The sequence below is a fragment of the Anopheles bellator genome, chromosome 1, assembly GCF_943735745.2.
Source record: "Anopheles bellator chromosome 1, idAnoBellAS_SP24_06.2, whole genome shotgun sequence".
Classification (NCBI taxonomy): Eukaryota; Metazoa; Arthropoda; class Insecta; order Diptera; family Culicidae; genus Anopheles; species Anopheles bellator.
The window spans coordinates 32522615-32537243 of record NC_071285.1 but is presented as its reverse complement, the minus strand read 5'-3'; the positions used below and the strand labels follow the sequence as shown (position 1 = coordinate 32537243).

At 38.2% G+C, this 14629-nt stretch overlaps 2 protein-coding genes across 2 annotated transcripts in view; one reads left to right on the top strand and one right to left on the bottom strand.

The window, feature by feature from the left end:
• The first annotated feature begins 316 nt into the window (after nt 1–316).
• LOC131215444 (uncharacterized) lies at nt 317–3328 on the top strand. The gene is made up of 4 exons (XM_058209832.1): nt 317–575; nt 2102–2254; nt 2333–2596; nt 2672–3328. The coding sequence occupies exons 1-4, from the start codon at nt 317–319 to the stop codon at nt 3307–3309; spliced, it is 1314 nt and encodes a 437-aa protein (XP_058065815.1). The 3' UTR covers nt 3310–3328.
• A 7633-nt stretch (nt 3329–10961) lies between these two features.
• LOC131215443 (band 7 protein AGAP004871) overlaps nt 10962–14629 on the bottom strand; it is a 29170-nt gene continuing 25502 nt past the window's right edge. The window contains exons 3-7 of the mRNA XM_058209831.1: nt 13306–13415; nt 12138–12210; nt 11881–11963; nt 11405–11664; nt 10962–11253 (exon numbers count right to left, since the gene is read on the bottom strand). Coding sequence (XP_058065814.1) covers nt 10962–11253; nt 11405–11664; nt 11881–11963; nt 12138–12210; nt 13306–13415 — 818 coding nt within the window. The remainder of the gene's footprint in view (nt 11254–11404; nt 11665–11880; nt 11964–12137; nt 12211–13305; nt 13416–14629) is intronic.

Here is a 14629-nt window from a genome sequence, read left to right as displayed (position 1 = left end):
TGTCTCTCATACAATTTTTTAATATTTACAATCGTTTGTAATTCGGGAAAATGAACAATATTGAAACGACGCTGCACGTCTACAGTTCACTTCCCAGCTAAGCTGTTGATGAACAATCTGCAGCGATATGTAACGAAGTTGGGTGGGAGCTAATCTAAAAAACTATAAATAAAACTGGATGCCTTGCTCTGTCGTAGATTCGCGTGCTGTCGTTTGTGGTGTCCAGATCGCAGAAATTGTGAAGGCTAGAAAACGAATAAAATCATAGCAAAAGGAACGTATGTATTAGCCAGTTCCCTTTTTTCTTTTGGCAAAAATGCTCGATAAACAAAATTATGACGTTGTGAAAATCCACCAACAAACTATTTCGCCTGGAGGTTTGAAGTGCAGTGTGTTGTCGCGAGCAGCGCAATATCGCTTGTCGAACAGTTTTTGGAACAAACTTTACTTATTGAGCCTGGTGCAAATAACGATCAGTTTAGTATGTTATGGTGCGTTGGCAAATGTGAACAAGGAATTTCGTGCGGAGATGGCTTTAGCAGGCAGGCACATCACGAATCAACGTGATACACGGTGTAAGATTATAAAATTTATTGCTGTGCTTATTTTTGCTTACTATGTGCGAAATTACGATTACGTGAGTACGTTATCACATCATAAATCTAAATAGTGCTTAAACTAAAAAAATGTTGCGTGATAATATTTATCGATGCAATTTAGAAACAACAATGACAAATCAAAGCGGCTTTAATTTTAAATTGTCAGACGAATAATGCGGACGAAAAAGAATTGAAATGCTTGGAAATGATATAATCCGAAAATGCCGCGAAGATTGAGTGTAACTACTACTTTACTACTACTAACTCTTTAACTACTACTTCGCTTCTTTAGTTCATATTATGTTCAGAATATTGATTTCAGTGTTTTTAGATGTTATTTATGCTACTCACCCAAGATATGGACTATTCACTATTCACCAAGTCAAGATATTGAATGTAGAATATTCAAATGGCATGTGATAATGTCATATGTTTCGAATGGAGCGCATAAGTGGTGCTTCCGAAATGGACGAGGACGCTCGGAGCTTTTCTAATGCAGTAGGGAAATATTTCATGAGACCCTGTAATTTGAAACGAATGTGAAAATTCACTGAAACAACCTTGCTTTTAACACGTGAATATCAATTTCCTTTAGGTTTTAATTGCTATTGCACTTTGCTTAAACGTTTAATGATACCTAATGATGTTCGATTTGCAATGAGCAAAATTTTGTAAACTCGTTTCACCGGCATTAAAAATATCATGTGGTTTATAAGAATCTCAATAACCCCGGTTTATCAACTCTTAACAGTGCGTTTCCGTAAAACCGCACAAAAAATTTCAACGTATTCGCATCATAATTTCTCGCTTTTCAGTCACGTAGAGTTTAATTTCTTTTTCCATAAGGTAACTTGATGAGTTGCGATTGCGATGGTTCGAGTCATTCATGGAATTGAGGATTCTGGAGAAGATAATCCAACAAAAAGCGCTCACTTACTTTTGCGACAGTGATAGTGTATGGCCGGTTTCGGCAGCATAACTAGTCTTTGACGTGTCCACTAGCTGAAGCAAATTATCAGACCGATCAGCATCTGATAGAGCTTGTGAAAGACTGTCTGAGGCTGTCTGAACCGCGATATTCAGGATACCATCTATTTCCGGTGCTTCGGTGATCGGTTCATCCATCGTGCCATCAATGAACAGGTAGCGAGGTGGTAATCAGGCAGCATGTCTCAAGGTAAACCCGTTCGCCCCCATGATCGAGGAGGCGTATAGCGGCCGTAAGACATAAGACCATACAGGTCTTAGATCATGGGAGACATACCTTTAAGGGTCTCTTTGGAAGCATTGATTTCATTTGATTTGCAATGTCGATCTAAAAGTAACTATAGGAAGAGCAGAGCTAATGCGTCACCTTGAACCTTCAATTCCAGTTTTTATATAGTTTCCTAATCGATTCTGATAAGTGGTGATATTATCACGAATAACTGTGCATACTTTTATCAATAGGTCGAACCACATCCAGTAGCACTAAACCAACTTTACCCATATCCGTTTCGTAGTTTTACCAATATTTACAGTCTTCCAGTGGGGCACAGGACTATGTTCGGCTGCTTCCGGTGAGTACGGATCCTGTCAACCTAACAACGATTGCGTTCTACGGGGCGGGCTTCCGGCAGGTCCTTGCGCCGGCGGTTATGGGACGTGCTGTATCTGTAAGATTTCGATCGATCGTTTACAAGATCTGAAAAGACTTCTATACTAATAAAAATGTTTACTGGCGAACTTCTCAGTTATAGCATCCTGCGGAGGTGTAGCGCGAGAGAATGGAACGTACTTTGTCAACCCAAATCATCCGGACAGTACAGATGGAACCGGAAGCTGCCAGTTGACTGTGTTGAAAATGCATCCGGATATTTGCCAGATTCGGCTGGACTTTGATCATTTCTTGCTAAACGGACCAGAGATAGTGAACCACATCTGCAGTACGGATCAGTTCCTAGTGTCTGGCGGAAGTCCGGCTCCAACGATTTGTGGAAGCGCCACTGCTGAGCATAGTAAGTTCGGAAAGATTTAAAAGCACGCTCGTTAAAAAGATCGAAGAAATGAGGCTTTCTAACTCTTCTCACCAGTGTACATTGATGCTGGAATGGGACAGAGCAACCCCATTATACTGACGGTCATTACCAGTGGTCCGAGTTTCCCGCGTTCCTGGCGAGTTCGGATATCTCAGATCCCCTGTACAGCGATAGCAAAAGCAGATCAGGGCTGTCTGCAGTACCACACAGGGGTTAGTGGACGCGTGAGGAGCTTCAATTTCGACCAGGTCAATGGGCGTCAGCTATCGAACCAAGACTACAGCATTTGCATCCGAACGGAACGTAACTTTTGCAGTATTCAATATACGGCCTGTCCGGGAATAACGGCGAATCGATCGCGAACATTTACCTTGTCTGGAAATTCGAACACTATTGTACAGGCAATGGTGGGCGGTGGAAGCCAAGGAACACCGAACTCATGTACTAACGATTGGCTGTTGATACCATGCGCCAAGATCGCGGACCGGCTACCGATGGCCAGCACATGCGAGGATAAAATCTGTGGCGGGACGCTTAACGCGGAGGTTAGTTCTGTGGAGCGGACCATTGTATCGACGATTCGTCCTTTCCGGTTGGCATTTCACTCCGACTCGATCGAAGCTCCAACTGATGTAGATAATCGAGGCTTTTGCCTCGATTACGTACAGCAACCTTGTACCAACAACAAATAATGGTGACAAGAAAGCATTAATGGTCGGAGGGAAACACGGATCACCCACAACCCATACCAGTCACATACATTGATTTAACATTTCATTTTTCACATTTCGTGAATTTTTCACAATCTGTTGATGAAGCTTGTCATTTCTCAGACTAATCGAGCGAGTGCCTTAGTTGTTCTCCATACACATTTGACGGTAAAGAAAACGAGCATTCGAAATATGATGAACTTAGTTTTATTCTACAATAAATATTCAACTAATTCCAAAGATTCTGAACCTGTAAACTTGGAAAAACTGAACAAAATACTTGAAACTTGAAACAGAACAAAATACTTGAAAATATATGAAGACTATTATGTACAAAATAGAATTATGCGTTTGATGTCAAGATGACTAAAGCACATGGTTTCATTCAATAATGCACGACGTAAAAATGCGTGGTTTTCGGTATAACAACCACAATCAGAGTGCGATTTCATTCCACAATTTATTGATTAGGCATTTCGATAGTAGTGTATCGGAGGTGGTGTCTGAGGATTGGTGGTTCTTCTACTGAGACGCATGTGTTGGTGGACGGTGATCAGGATGGTCAGGAGGTGTTGATGTTGTTAATTTTAACTTTTTATTTTACAAGACATTTTTACTATTTACTTACGGAATATTTTGTTTGAATTCCATTGGTATTTCGCAGGAAACAAATAATTTCCTATAGCAGTGTAAACTGTTTTTTTATGAGGCACTTTTTTATGAGAATTTTGTATTGGTACACCATACTAGGAATACAATTAAGAAAAAAAAAATCATCAGACCAAAAGTTCTCTCATGTTTTATCTTCATGTCTATATCGTTGATTAATGCTGTTCTTTGTTTGTTCATCTGCATTCAGTCAATCTGGGCATCTACCTCTCGGACGACGCTAAGAGGATTTATTCAATTTTGGACAGAGTCTCAGATGCCAGTGACTACTGCGATTATAAAAGTTGGGTCCAAGCTTCGGCTTCGACCATCGCAACACGAGATGAGAGAAAATAAACATAACATAAATAACATTGCTCCTAGAGAATGTTGCCAAATGATAAGTTATTCCTAAAATCATCTGGTGTTATTGTGGACCAGGCTTTTTCGGTGTTCTTGGTAAATTCCGTCAAATTACGCGGTGCCTTTTGAGCTACTCGATGTTTCATTAATGCCCACATGACAGATTGCTCTTGCTGTCATTTTGGTCTTCCTAATTATGCCTTTTTGGCAAAGTCACCTTTACATTACGTTTTGACATTAGGCAAATGATTTCCCGTCGAAATAAAAGTAATTTGGTTTGCACCTTATCTTTGAAGAGGTGAGACCATGACGACATACAAGGCACAGGCATTTCAGGCAGAAAAGGGCCAAAAAATGAAGTTTTGCGGGGATCATTGTTTTGCTGCTACCTGTTGAAGAAAACTGCTATAGAATCGCATCAAATGCTGGTCGAAGCTTACGGTGATCATGCTTTTGGAAGATCGAAGTGCTATAAGCGGTTTACAAAATTAAAACATGCCGATTTTGACTTTTGAAGAACTTGTGGACGAAACTGAAACGCAATCGCAAACAATAATTCGCGGATCCGCTAAATCTGTTTCAATACGTTCCTGGCCCTGGGAATGATCGAGAACATTGGAAAATGGGTGTCACATGAACTGAACGAAAGACAGCAGGAACGCCGAAAAAGCAAATGTGAAATTCTGCTCTACAGGTATAAAAGGAAGTCATTTCTCCATCAGATCGTGATTGGGTGGATCTGGGCGAGGGTTTAATTATGTCTCAACTGCTATAAATAAAAATACAAATAATTATTGATTAATTATTGGGTGTGTGAACTTAATAATGATTATTTTTGATTTCTGCTCTTTTGTTTGTTGTATTCTGTTTTCGTTGTAAACTTAGTGGAGCCACCGCACGGACAGTACAGAGGCGCTGTACATCCCACTCGACCATCATCAGCAACCACAAAACATCAACAATAGAGAATAGACAATCATAAATAGACCAACAGTACAGTACAAAACGAACACCGATAATGAAGTACACACGAAACGACCGTACATCAAACGTAGATTTGTTAAGTCCATGAGTTTATGGAATAGAATTAAAAAAAGTGGACAGACAGTTCTTTGGACATCAAAATAAACGCTAATAAAATAAACATTGTTTCGGATATTTCAACACTATACACTACAGTATACAGTACAGATTGGTGACAGCAGATTGCAAACAACTTCTTTAAGCAACAAGGTAAACCTGTTTTTTCTTAAAAAGAAATATTTCTTATGAATCGGTTTATTTACTTTTCTTTGATTTTGTCACGATTTGAATGCTATTTGACATGACATTGTGGTTGTGTTGTGCTGTGTTGAACTGTGCAATTCGCACTTCGCATACATTTCGCACTAAACTTGACCTAGTTTTTATGCTCCACACAGTAAGACAAATGCATGTGATTTCAAACTCGGTGTGCGATGATGAACAGGAATATTTAAAAATACTTGACAGCGATGTCACTTTGGAACCTTCTTTCATTCATGTACCCACGGCCAATTCTATTCATATTGTGTTAATTTTCTGGCTTTTGCAATGTTTGAAATAGTTAAAGTTTCATAGTTCTACTTTGATTTCCGTTTCTGCTTTATTCCTTTCAGACATTACTTCGTGGTCAGACAAACATGTGATAGTTAAAGAAGAACATGCGAAAACGGTGTCGTAGCCAATGGTTAGAATGCTAGTGGTTATGGAGGAAACAAATGATTTAATGGGAAGAGTAAGTGGACAAAATACGGATGCCCATTTTCAGTAAATACATCTACCCTAATAGGTTCGGGTTAGTGTTTTCCTATTTTACTTCACTTGTTGACTCTTAACTAGGCCCGTATCTAAATTCGCAATATAGTGTAGAATAAATTCCTTTTACTTTCGATTTTTGACACTTTCGAGTGATAGAATGCTCGTGGCAGCGAGAAGAACATCTGGACAGAGTTGTGAAGCTGTATTGAACACAGCTATAGTAAAAGTGTGTATTTTGAACAACGACTGGAAAGTTATACAAATGAAAAATATTTGTTTATATAAACGTTTTGTTTTCTTTGCTACGTTATAATTTTCGGTAATCACGGTACATGTTAACAATGTAGCAATTAAATAACTAATGCGTTTAAATGGCTCGTTATACTATCATTTTGTCTGTTTGTTTTACAACTTCTTTACCAAAACTTTTCGTCTGTGTTTTTCAGCATCTTAAATAGAATTTATCTTTGGTTCGTTTAATGCGGCAATACTTGACAACACTGATAAAGTTTGTTTGCTTGCGTCTTTCTCTCGTCTTATTATTTTTTTCGTGTTTCTCTCTCACTCCACACTTCACGGTAGCCAACGATTCTGAGATTTTATTGAGAATCGTTAAAATATATGAGATACTTTCACATAGAAAAAGAACCGTATTTCTTTGAATTTCATGAGAATTTTTTTATGTTCTTTTTTACCCTACGCTGAAATGAGCTTTTACTGTACATCTTTCCTGAATCTTATCTGCATTCGTGTTTCTTTACCCAGTTGCCTTTAATAATGAACTTTTTATTATCTGGCTAATATAGTTTCCTAGTTGTCATCAGTGTGTTTTCTTTTACCTCCATCTTAAAGCTTATATCACTTTCAACGAGTTTTGTTCTTTTGATTTGTTGGTCATTATATGCATGTAGATTTTAAGACTTAAGTTCATTGATGTGTAGAGTGCACGTTCATTGTACGCAGAAATTTGTGATTTCTATCAAACAGACAGATTTTTAAGAATTCATCAATCAACATTGAAAGGGGCATTATAAATCAAATGATCTTGTACACAACAGTGTAACGTCAATTGAATCACGTTACTACCTAAAATCGTACTCTGAAAGGTAAACACCTGCCATATATTGTGCTGGAACATAGAAAACCAAATAATTTTAAAGTGAACATAAAAGATCGTATTGTACGGTTCAAGCAGTTTTGCTCAACAAACATGCGTTTGAATATATTCCATACGGCAAATCAGTACGAATAAATAGTTCATGTTTGTATTCTACTGAGTAGCAAAGAAAATGTACAAAATAAATAAAAAGTGACACCAACTCTGTGGCGTTTTTACTTTAATTTATCAAGTGTTTTGGTTGGATTGAATGGTATGATTTACCGCTTTGATTTGATGATTTCTTTTCTTTGATGGGGCTCTTTGTCGTACATAATCAGCTATCATTTCAACGCTTTCGAATATTTCACACTTTACTTAATTTTTTATTTGACTTTTGAAAATATTCAACTTTCAGAAATTAAAAATTATTCCTTCCAAAAATTCCGAGCGATATTTTTTTCATACCATTTTTAACGACATTCCGATTCAAAAAAAAATCTGAACAACAAATTTTTTTTAACTCGTTCTAGACAAGCAAATAAGGTCGGTCGTGCTGTGTAAGAAATAAAAATTACCATAAATCAATCGTTCAATTTTCATTCCTTTCGTTTTGCATTTTCCTCTCCCTGATTTTCCTTTCCTCTTTCATCCCTCCCTTCCTTTTTCTTCGATATAGTTTCTCAACTCAATGGACTATCTTTCTGAAACCATAACAGTCCGTAGTGACATGTTTACCAGTAACTCGAAACTGGGTCCCTGTTTTTTCTTCATAATTTTCCTCCCAAACATTTTTTCTAGGTCTATCAGAATATTCTGTCCGTTTCGGAGTAATTGTCTTTAAAGACAAAATTAGCCACCCGTGTTTTTGTGTCTTCTTCTGTGGGATTATTTCAAAGATCAATCAATATTAAAAGAAAACTATAGGTAGGAGTCTTAGTAGGTGGTAACACCCGCATCTGACTCGGAAAGTATAAGCAATCTTTAAAATCATTTACATCATTGGACATTTACGATATAACAACAGTTTTAAAAGACCCCGTTGTTTGTTCTGTAATCAGTTAATTGGTTCTTAAATGTTCCATAAATTCTTTTGTTCAGAGTTAAGCTCGTTTTAATGGTTGCGTTCAATTGGGGGTTTTGGCGAGTTTCTACCTATTTATCAACAATGCATTGATATACAACCAATATTCGTTTACCATATGGTTCCAAATGTATTCGGTTTGCTCGGTGCATTTCAATGATACCCATGCCACGAAGATTTCATTCCAGTTTTTCAATACCTGTTCTAAGCGGCAATTATGTCCCACATTTCAATACAATTCCTGGTTTACAAATGTATATATTGTATTGTCCAAAACAATTACTTATACTGAATTGAGGCTTACCATGATGATTACGTAATCAGTGTTGGCATTATTTATTAAATTGCTTTTTGTAATTTGCCAATATGTGCAGCAGATTGTTGACAAACAACACGTTGTCTCAATTACAAAGTCCTTGAGCAAAGTTCTTGCGAGGAATTATCCTACTAAACGGTTAAACGACAAAACTGAGCGAAAAATAAGGAGGAATTGCTTATTGCTCTCCGATAGCTTATTTTAAAAGTGCTCCAATCAAAGACGGTTAACCAAACGATCTACTTCTGGTACCGTTTGATATCTAGTAATCATTTGTTGTTATATCGTCGATTGTTCCAGCTGTGTGTGTGGTCAACAGGAATGTCCAAATTGAAACTGAACTTGAAATGACTAAACGAAGTCAAGAAGTACGTGCGTTTGAGAGATGCAATAACTTCCCTACAAAAATATCTTCTCGTAGCGTGTAGGAAATGTAATAATTTCTTTAATGTCATGAAATATATTTGAAATGATCATCAATCATTCAACATATCAAAATCATGTTTGAGCGTAACAAAGTTCGTTAAGCCGGCTAACAGGTAACAGGTAACAAATATTTTTTTACCGTACCGTATTTACATAAAATAAAATTGTACAATCATTTTGATGGTAATTTAAACGGACAGTAATTGAAACGGACAGAGTTATTCGGAAGACCTAAAATATTCATTCTATAATAAATTTAGACTCGGAGGACAAAATCGAAGTAAGCGGAAATTCTTAAAAATTACCAACTTGCCCAACCTTTTTACTTAAAAGCTTTTGCCTTTGCCTTTCACCACGATTCTTAAGCGAAAAAGTTTGAACTCTTTGCATAACCCAATATCAAACCTTCCATTAACGGCTACGAACGAATCTGAAACACTGGCGGACATAGCATGGAGAATCTAAATGAGTGGTTTACAAGTCTCTCGGGATTCCCGCAGTGTCCCGTCTTATGAGACACCAAGTTTGACCAGATGAGCCATAGAATAAATTTTAAAAATGGCTACGAACGAAAGTTCAAAAAATAAAGGCTGACCGTAGCCTCCAATTTTACAAAGTCCAACGGCACATATTTTGATATTAGACATTGAGGTGGGAAAAGCCAGCGACGATAACCGAGATTGGTTTTCCACACCGTGAGTGAGCGAGATATGTGAAGACGTAGAATAGAAGAAGGATAATAGAATTAGCTGACGATATTTAAGTCCGTATGACCAATGTTGGTTTTAATATCACTGGAAATAAGAAAACATCCTATGCATAGCAAGCCAAAACAACTTCTCTCTTGCGTAAATCATCGTCACCTTCTATATTTCGTGGACCAATCGGAAAAGATGTCAAAAAAGATTATATGACAATTTACAACAATTTTTAAAAAGCTCTATAAATAAAGTTCAATCTTATCAACACTTTTACTTATTACCAGCAAATTGGGGAAACAACTTTTGAATCTGAACGTCGATACTATTGTCGTAATATGTTCCGTTTCTTTGCTCTTTGCTCAAAACTAAAGAAAATGTCAATGTCAGTTCTTTGTTGAACGACATTTAACTACTAGAGGTCACCGTTAGTTCTTTTTGAGCTCCTGTTTTTAAGCTTGTTATATGAAGAGCAAAACTAATTTCACAATTTAACACCGTTCACATTTTCTAACACTTCTTTATTCCATCCTGATTTAGTATGTTTGTCTGTTGTATTCAGTTGGCTACTTTATCATATTTTGTCACAATCATACTTTATTGAAAAACAAATTATGATTGGGCTACGAATTTTGTGTTTTGTTTTTCATTTTCAAACTTCAGTATTCTGATTTCTGTTGAGTTTATCCAAAAGAACGTGATAAAAAAATATATATTTGTTTGTTATAGATATAACATATGTATTGTATTGAAAATAGCAATTCATAGTTAGTAGTTTTAGTATAAGTATAAAGAAAGAACCGAGTAGGGTCGGGGTAAAACTTCTAGCATTGGAGAAAATGCCAATGCAACGATGCAACGATGAAATTCATAATAATGAAGCTAATTTCGTTGATAGATTATGGAATACGGAATAAGAAATACCGTAAAAAATACGTCTCATGTTGTTGTTTAAGGTTACGAAAAACAGTTGTAGAAAGTACAAGTATACCTACGGCATTGTCCGTCCCCAAAGAGGAAATCGATTTGATGAAACAGATCGTTTTTTTATAAAATACGATGATGGATGAGGAATTGAAAAAATACCAGCCGAAAAATGAAAGTAATTTAAATCGTCACGTAGCGTTTTAAAATGGAATAGTTTCGCTTTCTTGTACTAAAAGTATAAATGCCCTATAAACTACTCGGGTATGTCTCGAAACTTACATGTTGTATCGATTGTGTTTACGTGTTGGCAGCGAAAGCTTCCTTCGATTTCATGAAGTATGTCAGTATGTCGATCGGTAATGGGAACACGATAGTGGAGTTCTTCTCGGCCGAGATCGTATTGAGTGTCTGAAGGTACCGGAGTTGTAGGGCTGCTGGCGAGTCACCGATCACTTCCGAGGCTTCTCTTAGCGCACGAGATGCCTTCTGTTCACCTTCAGCCGCAATCACTTTAGCGCGCGCCTCTCGTGCCGCTTCTGCTTCCGCGGCCATCGCCCTTTGCAACTGCACCGGAAGGCGTACGTCCTTGCTGTATTTGAATTAAAAGCACAAAGGAACGAATGATTAACACAATCCTATACACTCGTAGTTGACGTTCTAATATTTAAATCAAGGAAATGTCTTCACCCACACTCTTACGACTCCCAGAAACTTCTCTGTTAAGACCAATCCATACTTACATCTCTACACGCTCCACTTTGATTCCCCACGCCTCTGTGGCCTCGTCGAGCGAGAGTTGCATGCTTCCAGAGATTGTCATTCGCTCGCTGAGGATTTCGTGCAGATGCCGGGTACCCATCGTGTTCCGAAGCGTGGTCTGCGCCAGGAGTCGCGTCGAGTGATGTGCATTCTCAACATTCGCAATCGAAACGGTAGCGTTCGAGACACGATAGTACACCACGGCATCTACCGAGACGGTTACGCTGTCTTTCGTCAAGACCTTTTATTGTCAGGAACGAACCCGCACAAGGTACGAAATTTACGAAAGCAAAAATCACAAGAAGTAAAAATGCCGACATAATAGATTAGAATCATCATTTTGAATATGTATAGAGTTATGTTATTCGTTATACTTGTAAGATCTTCTAAAATCAGGAAGAACAGCAGTTCAGTAGTTGTGCTATGCTTCCAATTATCAGACATATAGAAAAATTACCTCCTGTGGTGGTACGTCATAGGTACGTGTGCGCAAGTCAACGCGCGCGTAGGCATCTATGCATGGCAGTATGAAGAAAATACCTAAAAAATAAAACGTGGGATATTAAAAAAAAAATACATACAATAAAGGAAAGGAATCAGAAAAAGAAACACGAAGAAGAAACAAAAGAAAGAAATAGGAAACAATATGTTGTTTAATAATTCAACTTATATGCAACATGCCGAAGTATTGCGCAAAAGCTTGGTCTAACTTACCTGGTCCTTTGGCGCCTCCTTGCATTAGGCGACCCAGTCGAAAAATAACAGCACGCTCGTATTCTTGCACGACCTGTGAACGGAACGAGAACGAAACGTGAACCAAGATTTTTTTAATTTATTTAGTTATTTTTTATGTTGAAGATGCACCTCGCAGAGGCAGACCCGTCGTCGAAAATGGTGAAGAGCTATAGATCAACCATCACTTTTAAGTGATTTGCGCAAAGCTGGATTTACCAAGAAGCTCGATGTTTGGGTGCCACATTTATTAACACATAAACGTGATGAATCGAATTTCGATCTGCGTAATTTTAGCCAAACGGAATGAAATCGATCCATTTCTTAAATGGATGGGTACTGCGAAATTTGCACTGCGACAAGAAATTTGATACATACGACAGTTTGTTATGAGTTGCTTCCGAGTGGCCAAACACTGTATTCAGATCGCTACTGTCAACAACTGCACCGTTTGAAGCTATCGATCGACTAGAAACGGCCAGAATTGGCCAACAGAAAAGGTGTTGTATCAGTACAACGAAATTTTATGCACGTCTTTAGTGACTCGCTAGAAAGTCCGGAAGCTTGGTTGGGAAGTTTTAATGCATACACCGCATAATCTATACCTTGCACCAAGCGATTATCACCTTTTTGCGCATTTCAAAACTTCCTTAGTGATAAGGAAGTGAGATCAAGAAAGAATTGTTAAAATGGATTGCTCGAGTGTTTCGCCAATAACAGCCGAGATTTCTACAACAGAGGCATTACGAAGCTACCTAAAACAGCAACAAATTTTCCAACAGCACGGTGAATATATGAAGCAAATACTGTTTAGCCAACCTAATATTATATATTTAAATATAACTATATCAAATTAAACGTAACTATGCGCTTTTCCCGCTTGGCCACTACTTTCTTTATCTTTTGGTCAATTTTTTTTATCGTTCTCACATCCAATAGATCCGAACAAAAGATTTGGAACGAATGCTTTTGAAATTGCGTGTAAGTGCGTGTTTGTCTGAGAGAGATAAAATGTAGTGGCTTAAAACCCAAAACATTCAAATTTTGCTTTTCTGCAGATACACTGTGGACCTCTATAGTACGCTGGTAACAGCGACACTGGAAAAATAAAAAGGGGAATGCGGTTCTACAGTGCTTTGTATATTGTTACCTTAAAGCATACGAGGAGACTGAATGGCATCGTCAGAACGACGAGTACCCAGGATAGGAATATCAGAATGCGGCCACAGGTCGACGCTTCGCCGTTCGTGTCATCTTCGGCTGAAAGATATGACAAAAATCATATTAGTTTGGAGCGGTCAATACGAAGGGCAGCACACAGGGTAAAACACGTAAAGACACACAGGGTAAACACGTAAATAAGTTGTGTATAAAACCGTGACAATGTTCTTCGCACGTTTCAAGATTTATTTCACAAATATGGAAAATGAGACACTTGCTGTCGCTGTTGTTGACAAAGTAAGAGAGTTTAATTAAAAATGTACGCTACACTTGCTGAGTCTAAGTTGCACTTTAGTGCACAAAAGACAAGATTGTTTTATTTTGTTGTGGCAACTATTCACCAATCTTATTCGTTTAGTTTAGAGCCTCCCGATCATAGGGCAGTCGGTAACGCTCGCCGTTGTCACGCAGCCATGGGTTCGAATTCCGCGACCGGTTGTCACGTAGCTGGCCATACTTGTGATTCCCGATATCGGCGTGACAGGGGGTTTGGCGCGGGGCACACAACCCCCGCAGTAACAACACACCGTTACAGAAATCAACAGAGATTAACATTGTCTAAGTTGAAGGCCAAGACCGCTCAGCGGTTGCAGCCGAATACGAGCAGAAGAAGATAGAAGAAAGTATTTGTTTGCAGTGGTTGAGCCTTTGAAACATCGGAACGACTGTAAATGTTCACCCTAAACAGAAAGTGCTTAATTTTATGTTATAGAATTGCGACATGGCTTTTTCGGATGCCACTTGTTGATTAAACTAAACCTAAACGTCTCAACATTTATATAATGAATGGAATATGCATGCACACTTCCACAAATGTTTTAGTGGTTCATAATGAGTGGTTTTGTGGCCTCGGCGAACAGAGGAGCCGGTAACGCTCACCGATGTCAGAGATTAACATTGTCTTTGGAGCAGACCAAGACCCTCCTGGTTTTCCAACTGTCCATGAATTGACACAACTGGTGAGCAATAAATGTTTTCTTTGTCGTGCATCTTTTCAAGCTAAGATCCATTACGCAACAACAACTCCTGAGAGCATAATGCAATCGAAAATAAACGCAAAATTAAAGTAGAAACGGTTCCCCGTATTTTAGGAAAATCCTCATCTGTAAATCACTGAATGCAGGCAAAACGAGTTTTTTTTCTTTGTCTTGGACTTTCGCTCCGATATGTTTTCCATTATGTATTAAAAGTGCTAGCAGCGGCTGCAGACAGTCGACTTCAATGTCTACAGCATATCTTGCTGTAAAACTCCG